The following is a 16611-nucleotide window of genomic DNA, read 5'->3' as shown; positions in this document are numbered from 1 at the left end:
GATCTTTGAAACGGTATATTTTGTAAAAGTAGACAAAGCAGTAGAAAATATGAATGTAAAATTCACAACATATTGTTCAACTTTTTATAACAAACAATAACAAACGGTTGGCAAAGAAATGATGGTCGATGGTCAGTTCAGCACCATAGACAGCGTACTCAGTACTAAGTCATTTAGGAGCTCGACTCAATCCTGGCTTTAAGTACCATTCAGTAACCGTTTCATAAGCTGTGTGCTAAAAAGTGCTATACAAATAAATTTGCCGTATTACGATTAAATCAAAGACCAAACCCAGTCTAAGGTTATGGTGAACTCACCTTCTCTTTGGTAGGTAAAGTTTGAGTTCTGGTAAAAGTGTCTCCTCCGTTAATACTGATCAGTTCTCCATCTACAGGTGGAAACGGGGCGGGGAAGACCACTACGTCACTCTTGAGTGTGTCTGAGCTGAAACACACGTCATACTGCTGAGTAGCTTTAGAGTAAGACCAGCTCCCGTCAGGGTGGGTGGTGATCATGGGGGCGCTGTACCTGCTGAAAGTGCCGTCTGTCCTGTGGCATCTGACTGCTATTAAAGTGATGAGGCTGAGCAGAAAGATGACGGACACCGACACAATGGCGATCAGCAGGTACAGGTTCAAATCCGAGAAGCTGTCCTCCTTTACAGGCACATGTCTGAACTGAGTCTGGATTTCAGCCGTGCTTTCAACCACCACCACATCAATAGACACAGTAGCTGACAGGGAGGGTTCTCCGTTATCAGAGACCAAGACCACCAAGGGGTGAGTTTTAAGGTCATTGTCACTCATTCTCCTCTTAGTCCTGATCTCCCCGGTGCTGGTTCCGATCCTGAACAGGTTGTTTCCTTTGGGCTCAGAGAGGTGATAAGAAAGCAGCGCATTGTATCCAGAGTCTGCGTCTACAGCCCTGATCTTTGCCACAAAGTATCCCGCTTCAGCAGAATAGGGGATGTTCTCACTGTTAACGGAGCCATGCTCAGAGTAAGGAGCGAGAATTGTTGGATTATTATCATTTTCATCCAGGATAAAAACGTTGACAGTCACGTTGCTGCTGAGTGGAGGAACACCAGAGTCTGTGGCCTGAACTTTAAAGTGGAAAGTTTTTAACTCCTCATAGTTAAAAGACTGCAGGCTGATTAAATCTCCTGTTTCTGAATTGATGCTTACAAATAAATTTACTGGGATACTGTTTGAATCGCCTTCTAGCGAATACGTTACTTTAGCGTTTTCATTTATGTCGGGATCGACTGCATTGATAGTATAGAGCCGAGCACCAACTGGTCTATTTTCTTTTACATAAATATTAATTGCAGGTTCAGCGAAACCAGGCGCATTATCATTGACATCAGAAATATCAACATTAACAACACTGGAGGCCGATAAAGACGGGGTACCTTCATCGTTAGCTATAATTGTGACGTTGTAAACAGGCCGCTGCTCTCTATCAAGAGTTCTGTCTACAACTAAAGAGTAATAGTTTTTGTAATTTGAAATCAACTTAAAAGGTGTGGAACCAGCAAGTTTACCGCGAGTCTGACCGTTTTTCCCTCCATCTTTATCAGTCACTGTCACCAAAGCGACAACGCTTCCTATTGCAGTATCTTCTCTGACAGGGTTCATGAGTGACGTCACCACAATTTCTGGGGCATTGTCATTTACATCAACTATCTCAACCAATAGCTTCCCATTTGCTCTTCGAGGTGACGGACCTCTGTCTGTTGCTTGCACATGAATATCATATGCTGACTGTGCTTCATAATCCAAATGACCCTTAACTGTGATTTCACCAGTTTCGGCATTTATAAAAAACAAATCAGCTGGATCGAAGTTTGCACGTTTGACAAAAGTGTAAATTACTCTCCCGTTGTCCCCTTCGTCTAAGTCTGTGGCATTGAGTTGAATTACTAATGATCCGGCTGGAGCATTTTCATTTACACGTGCTTTATAAAGTGTTTTGCTAAACATTGGTGTGTTGTCATTTGCATCCAGAACATGGACTATAATTTGTACGCTTCCGGTGTTAGGAGGTTTGCCTCCATCTACAGCGGTCAGTGTTAGTTTAACGACGGCTTGTTTCTCTCGATCCAAAGCCTTCTGCTGCACTAGTTCAGCGGATGCAGTGTGTTCTCCGCCTCCTTGTATATCTAGAGAGAAGTATTCATTTGCACTCAGCCTGTAAGTCTTTACCGAATTACTGCCTGTGTCTGCATCAAGAGCCAGCGGAAGCAAGAAATGCTCGCCCGCGGGTGAAGATTCAGAAATGTTCAGTGAAAATGATTTCTCTACGAAGGCCGGCGCGTTGTCATTTAAATCAGCAATCGTGACTTCGATGCGTCGGAGCACCATAGGATTGCTCAGTATAACCTCCAAGTTTAGTGTGCATTTTATCACGTTTGGACAGAGCTCCTCGCGGTCTATTCTCTCATTAACATAAAGATCCCCTGTTTTAAAATTAGCCTCGAAATATCTCTTACTGTATCCAGACACAACATTTAGATTCCTCGTTTGCAGGTCTCGAACATTGACGTTTAAATCCTTTGCGAGGTTTCCAGTCACAGTCCCTTTGTCCACCTCTTCAGAAACAGAGTACGATATCTGAGCCACAGACCAGCCAGATAAAAGCAGGACGATCGGCAAACACAGAATTTCATTATTCCTTATACTTCCCATCGCTGTTTTCAAAGACGGAGACGCAATTCAAATTATTTTCATCTACAAAACACCAAAGAACCAGCCAACGTGTAAAAATTTATCCTCTCTGGTTTTCTGCTTTTTATCGCCATTCCTGTCCTTCGCACAAAGCACTGCCACCCTGCTGACGCTTCATACGTAAAGGAGGAGACTGAAAAATCCCAGCTTTCTTAAACATGTGGTCAATACCGACCCCATGCGTTACAAATTAGATATGACTATGGTTTAAAAATAGAGGAGCACAACCAGTATGTTTTATTATCAGATGCAGTTTTACTGACCAAAGAGACCCTTTAAACAGGCTGACAACACATAATGAATAACTCTGTTAAGATATAGAAGAAATGTGAAGAATTACCATTAATTCCTCCAATTTCACTAAATAAAACAGGGCGAGATTATTGTACATAGAATAAAACAAAAGAAAAATCTTAACATCAAGCAAGTTTAACTGTTACACTGCTTAAAAACCCAAGACGGAGCTCTGGTTGATTTATGTCAGTTTTCGTTAACAAAAAAAAAAAAGAAACTAGGGTATTGTCATCCAGGAAACTTTTTTAGTTTTTAGTTAGGAATCTTTAGTTACCATTGTAATTTCTGACAGTTCATTTTTTCAAGAATAGAATAGAAGTTCAAGAATAGAGACTAATTTTACACATACTACAGATAGGACGTTTTAAAAGGAAATTAGACAAGGAATGTGTCCATTTGTTTGTGTGAAAATCTGTAGTATGGACTAAAAGACTAAAATCAACTCACCTTCTCTTTGTTGGGTAATGTCTGAGTTCTTGTAAAAGTGTCTCCTTCGTTAATACTGATCAGTTCTCCATCTACAGGTGGAAACGGGGCGGGGAAAACCACTACGTCACTCTTGAGCGTGTCTGAGCTGAAACACACGTCATACTGCTGAGTAGCTTTAGAGTAAGACCAGCTCCCGTCAGGGTGGGTGGTGATCATGGGGGCGCTGTACCTGCTGAAAGTGCCGTCTGTCCTATGGCATCTGACTGCTATTAAAGTGATGAGGCTGAGCATCAAGATGACGGACACCGACACAATGGCAATCAGCAGGTACAGGTTCAAATCCGAGAAGCTGTCCTCCTTTACAGGCACATGTCTGAACTGAGTCTGGATTTCAGCCGTGCTTTCAACCACCACCACATCAATAGACACAGTAGCTGACAGGGAGGGTTCTCCGTTATCAGAGACCAAGACCACCAAGGGGTGAGTTTTGAGGTCATTGTCACTCATTCTCCTCTTAGTCCTGATCTCCCCGGTGCTGGTTCCGATCCTGAACAGGTTGTTTCCTTTGGGCTCAGACAGGTGATAAGAAAGCAGCGCATTGTATCCAGAGTCTGCGTCTACAGCCCTGATCTTTGCCACAAAGTATCCCGCTTCAGCAGAATAGGGGATGTTCTCACTATTAACGGCATCGTGCTCAGAATATGGAGCAAGAATTGTTGGATTATTATCATTTTCATCCAAGATTAAAACGTTTACAGTGACGTTGCTGCTGAGCGGAGGAACACCAGAGTCTGTGGCCTGAACTTTAAAGTGGAAAGTTTTTAACTCCTCATAATTAAAAGACTGCATGCTGACTATATCTCCTGTCTCGGAGTTTATATTTAAAATAGATGAAACTGGAATGTTTTTAAGAGAACTATCTAACAGTGTGTAAGTCACCTTTGCATTAACATCTAGATCAGCATCGAAGGCATTTACTGTATAAATTACTGAGCCCGTTGGACTGTTTTCTTTGACATACACATTAATAACAGGCTCCGTAAATCGGGGTGGATTATCATTAACATCAGAAACATGAACAGTAATGACTTTGTTACTGGACAGAGGTGGAGCTCCTTCATCTGTGGCTGTAATGGTGACATTATAAACAGAAGTGGTTTCTCTGTCCAGCGGTCCATCTACAACTAAAGAATAATCATTTTTGTAGTTGGACTTGAGATTAAACGGAACAGATCCAACTACCTTACAGCTGGTTACACCATTCTTCCCTCCATCTTTATCACTTACTGTAATAAAAGCAACAATAGTCCCCAGTTCAGCGTCTTCTTTTACCGGTGTCATTAGTGACGTCACTGATATTTGTGGGGGATTATCATTCATATCAATTATCTCTATCAGTAATTTAGCTTGTGCACTACGAGGAACGGTACCCTGGTCCGTTGCTTGTACTCTGACTTCATAAGCAGGCGTCTCCTCATAATCCAATCCACCCTTCACTGTGATTTCTCCTGTTTCTGAATTGAGATCAAAAATATTTGATGGATCAATATTCCCTCGTTTGATGAAGGAATATAAGATTTTACTGTTCATGCCTTCATCTAAATCTGTGGCATTTAACTTGATAACAAGTGTTCCGGGAGTGACATTTTCTTTGACACGCACTTTATAAAGCAGTTTGCTAAACGCGGGAATATTATCATTTACATCGATTACATTCACATGTATTTGTAACGATCCCGTTCTTGGAGGTTTTCCTCCATCTACAGCGGTCAGTATTAGATTGATTACTGACTGTTTTTCTCGGTCCAAAGCTTTTTGCAGCACCAGCTCAGCAGACACACCGTGCTCTCCGCCGCTCTGCACATCAAGTGAGAAATGCTCATTTTGACTGAGCTTGTAGGTCTTCACTGAGTTGCTTCCTATGTCTGCATCCACGGCCACAGGGAGAAAATATCGCTCTCCCGTTAACGATGATTCAGAAATATTTAAGTAATACCTGCTTTCAAGAAATGCAGGTGAATTGTCGTTTACATCTAATATATTAACCTCTACGCGATGTGCAGTCATTGGATTGCTTAGAAAAGCTTGTAATTTTAAGGAGCATTTTATAGTCAGTGGACAAAGCTCCTCTCGGTCTATCCGCTCCTCAACTAAGAGATTCCCACTCCGTAAGTTAACGTTAAGATATGTCTTACTGTAACTGGAAACCACACGTAGATCCCTGTTTTCTAGTTCCTGTACATTGATGTTTAAATCCTTTGCGAGATTCCCCACCACTGTGCCTTTGTTCACCTCCTCGGAAATCGAGTAGGCTAACTGCGAAGCAGCCCAGTGCCAAAGACAAAGAAACACAACAATGCGAATCCAGACGTGTTCCTCCTTTGGTAGAATATACATTGTTGATCCACAAAAAGAAGTGAACACAAGTGGACATTAATCCTCATTCGAGATACACCCGAAGCGATAAATGACATAAGGAGGTCCTGCTCTCATCGTCACAGCACCTTCCGCGGGTGTGCAATGGCCGATGAGTATTTCATTTTTTCCCGTGCAGGGAGGAGTTTTAACTACACAAATACATTTAGGTCTATGGTCTCCTGCGACATCATGTGGTGATAGACTGATAACAAAACACAATAAAGAGTACTAAATTCCTGTTAAAAATTGTGAATATTGAAGTTCAGTATAGAAATAAAACATATATTATTTCGATTGTAAGCGAGAAATCTGGTTGATAAAAAACTCGCTATTTCCGTGACTAAAGGAACATCTGTAACATTATGAAAATTCAACGTAAATGATTACTTTGATTCGAATTCCAGAAATAGTTATTCTGTATTAATATGATTTTTTTAAAAGAATGAAAGGAAAATGTTTTGTCTTTTAGTGTATGAAAACACAACATCCATACGTCCTAAACAGGCAACGTACCGTCTAACACCACGGACAGCGAGTTTTCACCACATTCAAGCACAGTCACTGAACATTACAACAAAATGACAACTGCTACAAAAAGTCAACGTTTAAGGCTCAGTCACCATGGCAATCAGCGTAGATCATAAAATGTCACTGAAACGTTATTCAGCAGTCAAAAGTAGCATATTAGCATAGTGCCACGAACCTCTATCACTCAGTAATAAATGAACCGTTTATGTAAATACAGAAGTGATAGAAAACATATAGGCATTTAAAGCCTGGTAAATTTACATGCACCATGTCACATTAAAAAAAGAACAAAAGAATTAAGAAAATGCAAGCATGTGCAAAGAGAGGAGGATTTTCACTGCCTAACTTCAAATGGTATTATTGGGTGATGAATGTGAAACAACTTAGAGCTTGTTACCTACTGCAGCAGTCAAACCCATTTGGTCCCAAATAGAGACGGAAGTTAATGGCGGTATTTCTCCTTCAAAGGAGCTGTTTGACACCAGCCACAAACTTACCCATCCTATAATTGCAAATGCAAAGATATTGTGGTGTAAATTACAAAAGCCGGGTTGTTGCAACTTTATGGGGGAATAAAATAATTTTAATTGGAGGGACACCAGTTGACTGGCTACAGTGGAGTAAGGCAGGCATCTATCAGATTTTGGTTGACTGTGGGACCAAATGTTTTTTAATCTTTGATCAAGTTGTGGAGATAATTTGCAGCTTAATCAGTTGTGGAGATATGTTCAAATACACAGCTCACTATCGAAGTGGCTGGGAACCCCCTTGTGTTGTCCTGTGGGCAGTCCTGTGGAAGTACTGCTCTCGAGATCATCCTTGGGTAAAGGTATCACTTCTAAGTTTTATCATTTATTGCAGGGTCGGTTAGCTGAACCTCTTCTTAAAGTTAAGGGCTATTGGGCCCAGGACTTGGCATTGGATATATCTTCAGTTGAATGGGACTCATGTCTCCATAACGTTAATACTATGTTTAAAGAAATAGGCAGTAGATTTATCCAACTTAAGATAATCCATAAGTGACATTGAACACTGCAACAATTGTATAAATGGAACTTGGCCCCCACAGACGATTGCTGGAGATGTGACGGTCTAAATGCTTCGATTTTACATATCCTTTGGAGCTGTTTGACACTTCAGGACTGGTGGGAAAACACAATGGAGGTCATTTTCAGTGTTTTGAAAAGATTTGGTATCTCACCGAAATTGTCCATACTTGGTATAACTACAGAACTTTCCGATTGAGACTTTTGCTGCAATACAAAAAAAAGGATTATCTTGGCTCTTAATACGGCAAAACGGGTCTTGTTAAGACATGGGCGGAAAAAGAAACCCCCTCACTATGAGGAGTGGCTAATGACGATGGTTAAGTTGGCATCTTACGAAAAAGTGACTTATGATTTATTAGATAAATTGTACCAATATAATTGTATTTGGTCCCCCTTCACTAACTGACTTTCTGTAACTTGAGGGGCAGAGGAGTAATGAGAGAGTGGTTGCTGTGGGGTTTGGTGTGTGAAGAAAGAATATGATGATTTTTATTTTTTGTTTATTTGTTTGTTTTCTGTTTTGTTATTAAAGTTCAAAACGAAAATAAAAATTGTTGAAGATAAAAATAAACAGAAAATACCCCCCCCCCCCCCCCCAAACAACCCAAAACTAAAAAAAAATAAGACGCTGTCTTTAATGCTGAAAAAGCTTAAAAGCGATGCTACAGCTTAAGGTGACCTACTCATCGTCAGCATAATGCCACAAAGGTTATTCAAGCTGTTTGGAAGTCTGAAGGACTGGGAATAAGACTTGGTGTACTATTGCCTAACTGATGCTCAACTAAAGCTGCAGAATGTGTATGTATGTCTACACCAACTACACAAGAAATTGCAGAAGCTATAATTTTATGATCGCACTATGACGTTTTACAAAACAAGTACAAATGTCCTACCTTCTCTTTGTTAGGTAAAGTCTGAGTCCTGGTAAAAGTGTCTCCTCCGTTAATACTGATCAGTTCTCCATCTACAGGCGGAAATGGGGCAGGGAAAACCACTACGTCACTCTTGAGTGTGTCTGAGCTGAAACACACGTCATACTGCTGAGTAGCTTTAGAGTAAGACCAGCTCCCGTCAGGGTGGGTGGTGATCATGGGGGCGCTGTACCTGCTGAAAGTGCCGTCTGTCCTGTGGCATCTGACTGCTATTAAAGTGATGAGGCTGAGCAGAAAGATGACGGACACCGACACAATGGCGATCAGCAGGTACAGGTTCAAATCCGAGAAGCTGTCCTCCTTTACAGGCACATGTCTGAACTGAGTCTGGATTTCAGCCGTGCTTTCAACCACCACCACATCAATAGACACAGTAGCTGACAGGGAGGGTTCTCCGTTATCAGAGACCAAGACCACCAAGGGGTGAGTTTTGAGGTCATTGTCACTCATTCTCCTTTTAGTCCTGATCTCCCCGGTGCTGGTTCCGATCCTGAACAGGTTGTTTCCATTGGGCTCAGAGAGGTGATAAGAAAGCAGCGCATTGTATCCAGAGTCTGCGTCTACAGCCCTGATCTTTGCCACAAAGTATCCCGCTTCAGCAGAATAGGGGATGTTCTCAATATTAACGGCGTCGTGCTCTGAATATGGAGCAAGCATTGTTGGATTATTATCATTTTCATCCAGGATTAAAACGTTTACAGTCACATTGCTGCTGAGCGGAGGAACACCAGAGTCTGTGGCCTGAACTTTAAAGTGGAAAGTTTTTAACTCCTCATAATTAAAAGACTGCAGGCTGATTATATCTCCAGTCTCTGAGTTTATATTTAAAATAGATGAAACTGGAATGCTTTTAAGAGAGCTATCTAACAGTGTGTAAGTCACCTTTGCATTAACATCTAGATCAGCATCGAAGGCATTTACTGTATAAATTACTGAGCCTGTTGGACTGTTTTCTTTGACATACACATTAATAACAGTCTCCATAAATTTGGGTGCGTTATCATTAACATCAGAAACATGAACAGTAATGACTTTGTTACTGGACAGAGGTGGAGCTCCTTCGTCTGTGGCTGTAATGGTGACATTATAAACAGAAGTGGTTTCTCTGTCCAGCGGTCCATCTACAACTAAAGAATAATCATTTTTGTAGTTGGACTTGAGTTTAAACGGAACAGATCCAACTACCTTACAGCTGGTTACACCATTCTTCCCTCCATCTTTATCACTTACTGTAATCAAAGCAACAATAGTCCCCAGTTCAGCGTCTTCTTTTACCGGTGTCATTAGTGACGTCACTGATATTTGTGGGGGATTATCATTTATATCAATTATCTCTATCAGTAATTTAGCTTGTGCACTACGAGGAACGGGACCCTGGTCCGTTGCTTGTACTCTGACTTCATAAGCAGGCGTCTCCTCATAATCCAATCCACCCTTCACTGTGATTTCTCCTGTTTCTGAATTGAGATCAAAAATATTTGATGGATCAATATTCCCTCGTTTGATGAAGGAATATAAGATTTTACTGTTCATGCCTTCATCTAAATCTGTGGCATTTAACTTGATAACAAGTGTTCCGGGAGTGGCATTTTCTTTGACACGCACTTTATAAAGCAGTTTGCTAAACGCGGGAATATTATCATTTACATCGATTACATTCACATGTATCTGCAATGATCCCGTTCTTGGAGGTTTTCCTCCATCTACAGCGGTCAGTATTAGATTGATTACTGACTGTTTTTCTCGGTCCAAAGCTTTTTGCAGCACCAGCTCAGCAGACACACCGTGCTCTCCGCCGCTCTGCACATCAAGTGAGAAATGCTCATTTTGACTGAGCTTGTAGGTCTTCACTGAGTTGCTTCCTATGTCTCCGTCCACGGCCACAGGGAGAAAATATCGCTCTCCCGTCAACGATGATTCAGAAATATTTAAGTAATACCTGCTTTCAAGAAATGCAGGTGAATTGTCGTTTACATCTAATATATTAACCTCTACGCGATGTGCAGTCATTGGATTGCTTAGAACAGCTTGTAATTTTAAGGAGCATTTTATAGTCAGTGGACAAAGCTCCTCTCGGTCTATCCGCTCCTCAACTAAGAGATTCCCACTCCGTAAGTTAACGTTAAGATATGTCTTACTGTAACTGGAAACCACACGCAGATCCCTGTTTTCTAGTTCCTGTACATTGATGTTTAAATCCTTTGCGAGATTCCCCACCACTGTGCCTTTGTTCACCTCCTCGGAAATCGAGTAGGCTAACTGCGAAGCAGCCCAGTGCCAAAGACAAAGAAACACAACAATGCGAATCCAGACGTGTTCCTCCTTTGGTAGAATATACATTGTTGATCCACAAAAAGAAGTGAACACAAGTGAACATTAATCCTCATTTGAGAAATGTACACCCGAAGCGATAAATGATATAAGGAGGTCCTGCTCTCATCGTCACAGCACCTTCCGCGGGTGTGCAATGGCCGATGAGTATTTCATTTTCTTCCCGTGCAGGGAGGAGTTTTAACTACATGAATACATTTAGGTCTATGGTCTCCTGCGACATCATGTGGTGATAGACTGATAACAAAACACAATAAAGAGTACTAAATTCTTGTTAAAAATTGTGAATATTGAAGTTCAGTATAGAAATAAAACAAATATTAATATTTTGATTGTAAGCGAGAAATCTGGTTGATAAAAAAAACTCGCTATTTCCGTGACTAAAGGAACATCTGTAACATTATGAAAATTCAACGTAAATGATTACTTTGATTCGAATTCCAGAAATAGTTATTCCTTAGTAATATGATTTTTTTTAAAGAATGAAAGGAAAATGTTTTGTTTTTTAGTGTATGAAAACACAACATCCATACGTCCTAAACAGGGCAACGTACCGTCTAATACCACGGACAGCGAGTTTTCACCACATTCAAACACAGTCACTCAACATTACAACAAAATGACAACTGCTACAAAAAGTCAACGTTTAAGGCTCAGTCACCATGGCAATTAGCGTAGATCACAAAATGTCACTGAAACGTTGTTCAGCAGTCAAAAGTAGTATATTAGCATAGTGCCACGAACCTCTATCACTCAGTAATAAATGAACCGTTTATGTAAATACAGAAGTGATAGAAAACATATAGGCATTTAAAGCCTGGTAAATTTACATGCACCATGTCACATTAAAAAAAGAACAAAAGAATTAAGAAAATGCAAGCATGTGCAAAGAGAGGAGGATTTTCACTGCCTAACTTCAAATGGTATTATTGGGTGATGAATGTGAAACAACTTAGAGCTTGTTACCTACTGCAGCAGTCAAACCCATTTGGTCCCAAATAGAGACGGAAGTTAATGGCGGCATTTCTCTTTGAAAGGAACTGTTTGACACCAGCCACAAACTTACCCATCCTATAATTGCAAATGCAAAGATATTGTGGTGTAAATTACAAAAGCCGGGTTGTTGGGATTTTATTAAATCTCCTTTAGCAACTTTATGGGGGAATAAAATAATTTTAATTGGAGGGACACCGGTTGACTGGCTACAGTGGCGTAAGGCAGGCATCTATCAGATTTTGGTTGACTGTGGGACCAAATGTTTTTTAACCTTTGATCAAGTTGTGGAGATAATTTGCAGCTTAATCAGTTGTGGAGATATGTTCAAATACACAGCTCACTATCGAAGTGGCTGGGAACCCCCTTGTGTTGTCCTGTGGGCAGTCCTGTGGAAGTACTGCTCTCGAGATCATCCTTGGGTAAAGGTATCACTTCTAAGTTTTATCATTTATTGCAGGGTCGGTTAGCTGAACCTCTTCTTAAAGTTAAGGGCTATTGGGCCCAGGACTTGGCATTGGATATATCTTCAGTTGAATGGGACTCATGTCTCCATAACGTTAATACTATGTTTAAAGAAATAGGCAGTAGATTTATCCAACTTAAGATAATGCATAAGTGGCATTGAACACTGCAACAATTGTATAAATGGAACTTGGCCCCCACAGACGATTGCTGGAGATGTGACGGTCAAAATGCTTCGATTTTACATATCCTTTGGAGCTGTTTGACACTTCAGGACTGGTGGGAAAACACAATGGAGGTCATTTTCAGTGTTTTGAAAAGATTTGGTATCTCACCGAAATTGTCCATACTTGGTATAACTACAGAACTTTCCGATTGAGACTTTTCCTGCAATACAAAAAAAAAAAAAAAGGATTATCTTGGCTGTTACTACGGCAAAATGAGTCTTGTTAAGACATGGGCACAAAAAGAAACCCCCTCACTATGAGGAGTGGCTAATGACGATGGTTAAGTTGGCATCTTACGAAAAAGTGACTTATGATTTATTAGATAAATTGTACCAATATAATTGTATTTGGTCCCCCTTCACTAACTGACTTTCTGTAACTTGAGGGGCAGAGGAGTAATGAGAGAGTGGTTGCTGTGGGGTTTGGTGTGTGAAGAAAGAATATGATAATTTTTTATTTTTTGTTTATTTGTTTGTTTTCTGTTTTGTTATTGAAGTTCAAAACGAAAATAAAAATTGATGAAGATAAAATAACACGCTGTCTTTAATGCTGAAAAAGCTTAAAAGCGATGCTACAGCTTAAGGTGACCTACTCATCTTCAGCATAATGCCACAAAGGTTATTCAAACTGTTTGAAAATCTGAAGGACTGGGAATAAGACTTGGTGTACTATTGCCTAACTGATGCTCAACTAAAGCTGCAGAATGTGTATGTATGTCTACACCAACTACACAAGAAATTGCAGAAGCTATAATTTTATGATCGCACTATGACGTTTTACAAAACAAGTACAAATGTCCTACCTTCTCTTTGTTAGGTAAAGTCTGAGTCCTGGTAAAAGTGTCTCCTCCGTTAATACTGATCAGTTCTCCATCTACAGGTGGAAACGGGGCGGGGAAGACCACTACGTCACTCTTGAGTGTGTCTGAGCTGAAACACACGTCATACTGCTGAGTAGCTTTAGAGTAAGACCAGCTCCCGTCAGGGTGGGTGGTGATCATGGGGGCGCTGTACCTGCTGAAAGTGCCGTCTGTCCTGTGGCATCTGACTGCTATTAAAGTGATGAGGCTGAGCAGAAAGATGACGGACACCGACACAATGGCGATCAGCAGATACAGGTTCAAATCCGAGAAGCTGTCCTCCTTTACAGGCACATGTCTGAACTGAGTCTGGATTTCAGCCGTGCTTTCAACCACCACCACATCAATCGACACAGTAGCTGACAGGGAGGGTTCTCCGTTATCAGAGACCAAGACCACCAAGGGGTGAGTTTTGAGGTCATTGTCACTCATTCTCCTCCTAGTCCTGATCTCCCCGGTGCTGGTTCCGATCCTGAACAAGTTGTTTCCTTTGGGCTCAGACAGGTGATAAGAAAGCAGCGCATTGTATCCAGAGTCTGCGTCTACAGCCCTGATCTTTGCCACAAAGTATCCCGCTTCAGCAGAATAGGGGATGCTCTCACTGTTAACGGAGCCATGCTCAGAATATGGCGTGAGAATCGTGGGACTGTTGTCATTTTCATCCAGGATTAAAACGTTTACAGTCACATTGCTGCTGAGTGGAGGAACACCAGAGTCTGTGGCCTGAACTTTAAAGTGGAAAGTTTTTAACTCCTCATAGTTAAAAGACTGCAGGCTGATTATATCTCCAGTTTCTGAATTTATATTTAAAACAGATGAAACTGGAATGCTTTTAAGAGAGCTATCTAACAGCGTGTAAGTCACCTTTGCATTAACATCTAGATCAGCATCAAAGGCATTTACTGTATAAATTACTGAGCCTGTTGGACTGTTTTCTTTGACATACACATTAATAACAGTCTCCATAAATTTGGGTGCGTTATCATTAACATCAGAAACATGAACAGTAATGACTTTGTTACTGGACAGAGGTGGAGCTCCTTCGTCTGTGGCTGTAATGGTGACATTATAAACAGAAGTGGTTTCTCTGTCCAGCGGTCCATCTACAACTAAAGAATAATCATTTTTGTAGTTGGACTTGAGATTAAACGGAGCAGATCCAACTACCTTACAGCTGGTTACACCATTCTTCCCTCCATCTTTATCACTTACTGTAATCAAAGCAACAATAGTCCCCAGCTCTGCGTCTTCTTTTACCGGTGTCATGAGGGATGTCACTGATATTTGTGGGGGATTATCATTCATATCAACGATCTCAATCAGTAATTTAGCATGTGCACTACGAGGAACGGGACCCTGGTCCGTTGCTTGTACTCTGACTTCATAAGCAGGCGTCTCCTCATAATCCAATCCACCCTTCACTGTGATTTCTCCTGTTTCTGAATTGAGATCAAAAATATTTGATGGATCAATATTCCCTCGTTTGATGAAGGAATATAAGATTTTACTGTTCATGCCTTCATCTAAATCTGTGGCATTTAACTTGATAACAAGTGTTCCGGGAGTGGCATTTTCTTTGACACGCACTTTATAAAGCAGTTTGCTAAACGCGGGAATATTATCATTTACATCGATTACATTCACATGTATCTGCAATGATCCCGTTCTTGGAGGTTTTCCTCCATCTACAGCGGTCAGTATTAGATTGATTACTGACTGTTTTTCTCGGTCCAAAGCTTTTTGCAGCACCAGCTCAGCAGACACACCGTGCTCTCCGCCGCTCTGCACATCAAGTGAGAAATGCTCATTTTGACTGAGCTTGTAGGTCTTCACTGAGTTGCTTCCTATGTCTCCGTCTACGGCCACAGGGAGAAGATATCGCTCTCCCGTCAACGATGATTCAGAAATATTTAAGTAATACCTGCTTTCGAGAAATGCAGGTGAATTGTCGTTTACATCTAATATATTAACCTCTACGCGATGTGCAGTCATTGGATTGCTTAGAACAGCTTGTAATTTTAAGGAGCATTTTATAGTCAGTGGACAAAGCTCCTCTCGGTCTATCCGCTCCTCAACTAAGAGATTCCCACTCCGTAAGTTAACGTTAAGATATGTCTTACTGTAACTGGAAACCACACGTAGATCCCTGTTTTCTAGTTCCTGTACATTGATGTTTAAATCCTTTGCGAGATTCCCCACCACTGTGCCTTTGTTCACCTCCTCGGAAATCGAGTAGGCTAACTGCGAAGCAGCCCAGTGCCAAAGACAAAGAAACACAACAATGCGAATCCAGACGTGTTCCTCCTTTGGTAGAATATACATTGTTGATCCACAAAAAGAAGTGAACACAAGTGAACATTAATCCTCATTCGAGAAATGTACACCCGAAGCGATAAATGATATAAGGAGCTCCTGCTCTCATCGTCACAGCACCTTCCGCGGGTGTGCAATGGCCGATGAGGATTTCATTTTCTTCCCGTGCAGGGAGGAGTTTTAACAATTCAAACAAATTTAGGTCTATGGTCTCCTGCGACATCAAGTGGCGAAAGACTGCTATCAGCATTCTACATAGAAACCGTGAACATTTAGTGTCAGTGTGGACATGAAAATATTTAAAAATTTGATTGTGTTGTGTGAAACCCGGTCAATAAAAAAGATAAGATCGGTATTTCAGTGAGCTAACGAGCTCGTTTGACGTTATAACAATTCAACACACATATTGTCTTTTATTCAAAGTCCATTATTGCTTAATTTTCAGTCGTACACATGTATTAAAATCAAGAAGAAGAAGAAATAGAAGAAGAAGAAAAACAAAACCTTTGCTCACTTAATGATGTCACAAAATGCACGTATTCAAAATATGGCGCCATACATTCTAGCACCACGGACAGCGACTTTTCATGATATTCTATACTCATCTTGAATAAAAATAAGATACCTGGTACTACACCCTGTGTTGCACTTTGAGTCACCATGGCAGCCACTGTAAGTTATATAAACAGTAAAGTATAAATATGTCAACGAGATTAAAAAAGCCTATTAGTGCAGTGACAAGTACCAACACCAATCACCCTCTGTGGGACATGAATTATTTACTTAAGTGACTAAAGGTAGTCTTGACGCCTCCTAGATTTTGGACGCACTAATTTAAGTTTAAAAATCGCTCGTAAAAGAATGAAAGGGTTAAACACTATTCGACAGATTATGTCACTCATTTTAAGCAAAATGCTCCAAAGTTCTGTCAAGCAAACTCAAAAAGAAGAAGTCAGTCTTAGTGTTTTGGTTCTTAGGATTGTTCACTTGAAGCTGTATAATTTGTATATATGTAAGAACTGTTAACAGGAAATGACATAATAATTT

The 16611-nt window shown here is 40.7% G+C and overlaps 1 protein-coding gene and 1 pseudogene across 39 annotated transcripts in view; both read right to left on the bottom strand.

The window, feature by feature from the left end:
- The window catches only part of LOC101465246 (protocadherin alpha-C2), a 208585-nt gene that overhangs the window by 36738 nt on the left and 155236 nt on the right, over positions 1-16611 (bottom strand). The window contains exon 1 of one of the 39 annotated variants that reach the window (XM_076873700.1): positions 8338-10845. The exons of 36 other annotated variants lie outside the window; for them this stretch is intronic. In XM_076873700.1, the coding sequence (XP_076729815.1) occupies positions 8338-10716 (2379 nt within the window). In that variant the 5' untranslated portion in view covers positions 10717-10845. Of the gene's footprint in view, positions 1-317; positions 2956-3467; positions 6145-8337; positions 10846-16611 lie in introns of those variants that run through there. 2 more of the 39 variants (XM_024804834.2, XM_024804838.2) reach the window with 2 other exon arrangements.
- Positions 12959-16607, bottom strand: LOC143412584 (protocadherin alpha-3 pseudogene; annotated as a pseudogene).

This window comes from Maylandia zebra, linkage group LG2, assembly GCF_041146795.1.
Source record: "Maylandia zebra isolate NMK-2024a linkage group LG2, Mzebra_GT3a, whole genome shotgun sequence".
Lineage (NCBI taxonomy): Eukaryota > Metazoa > Chordata > Actinopteri > Cichliformes > Cichlidae > Maylandia > Maylandia zebra.
Note: the sequence above shows the minus strand (reverse complement) of the source record. Positions and strands in the feature narration are given on the sequence as shown.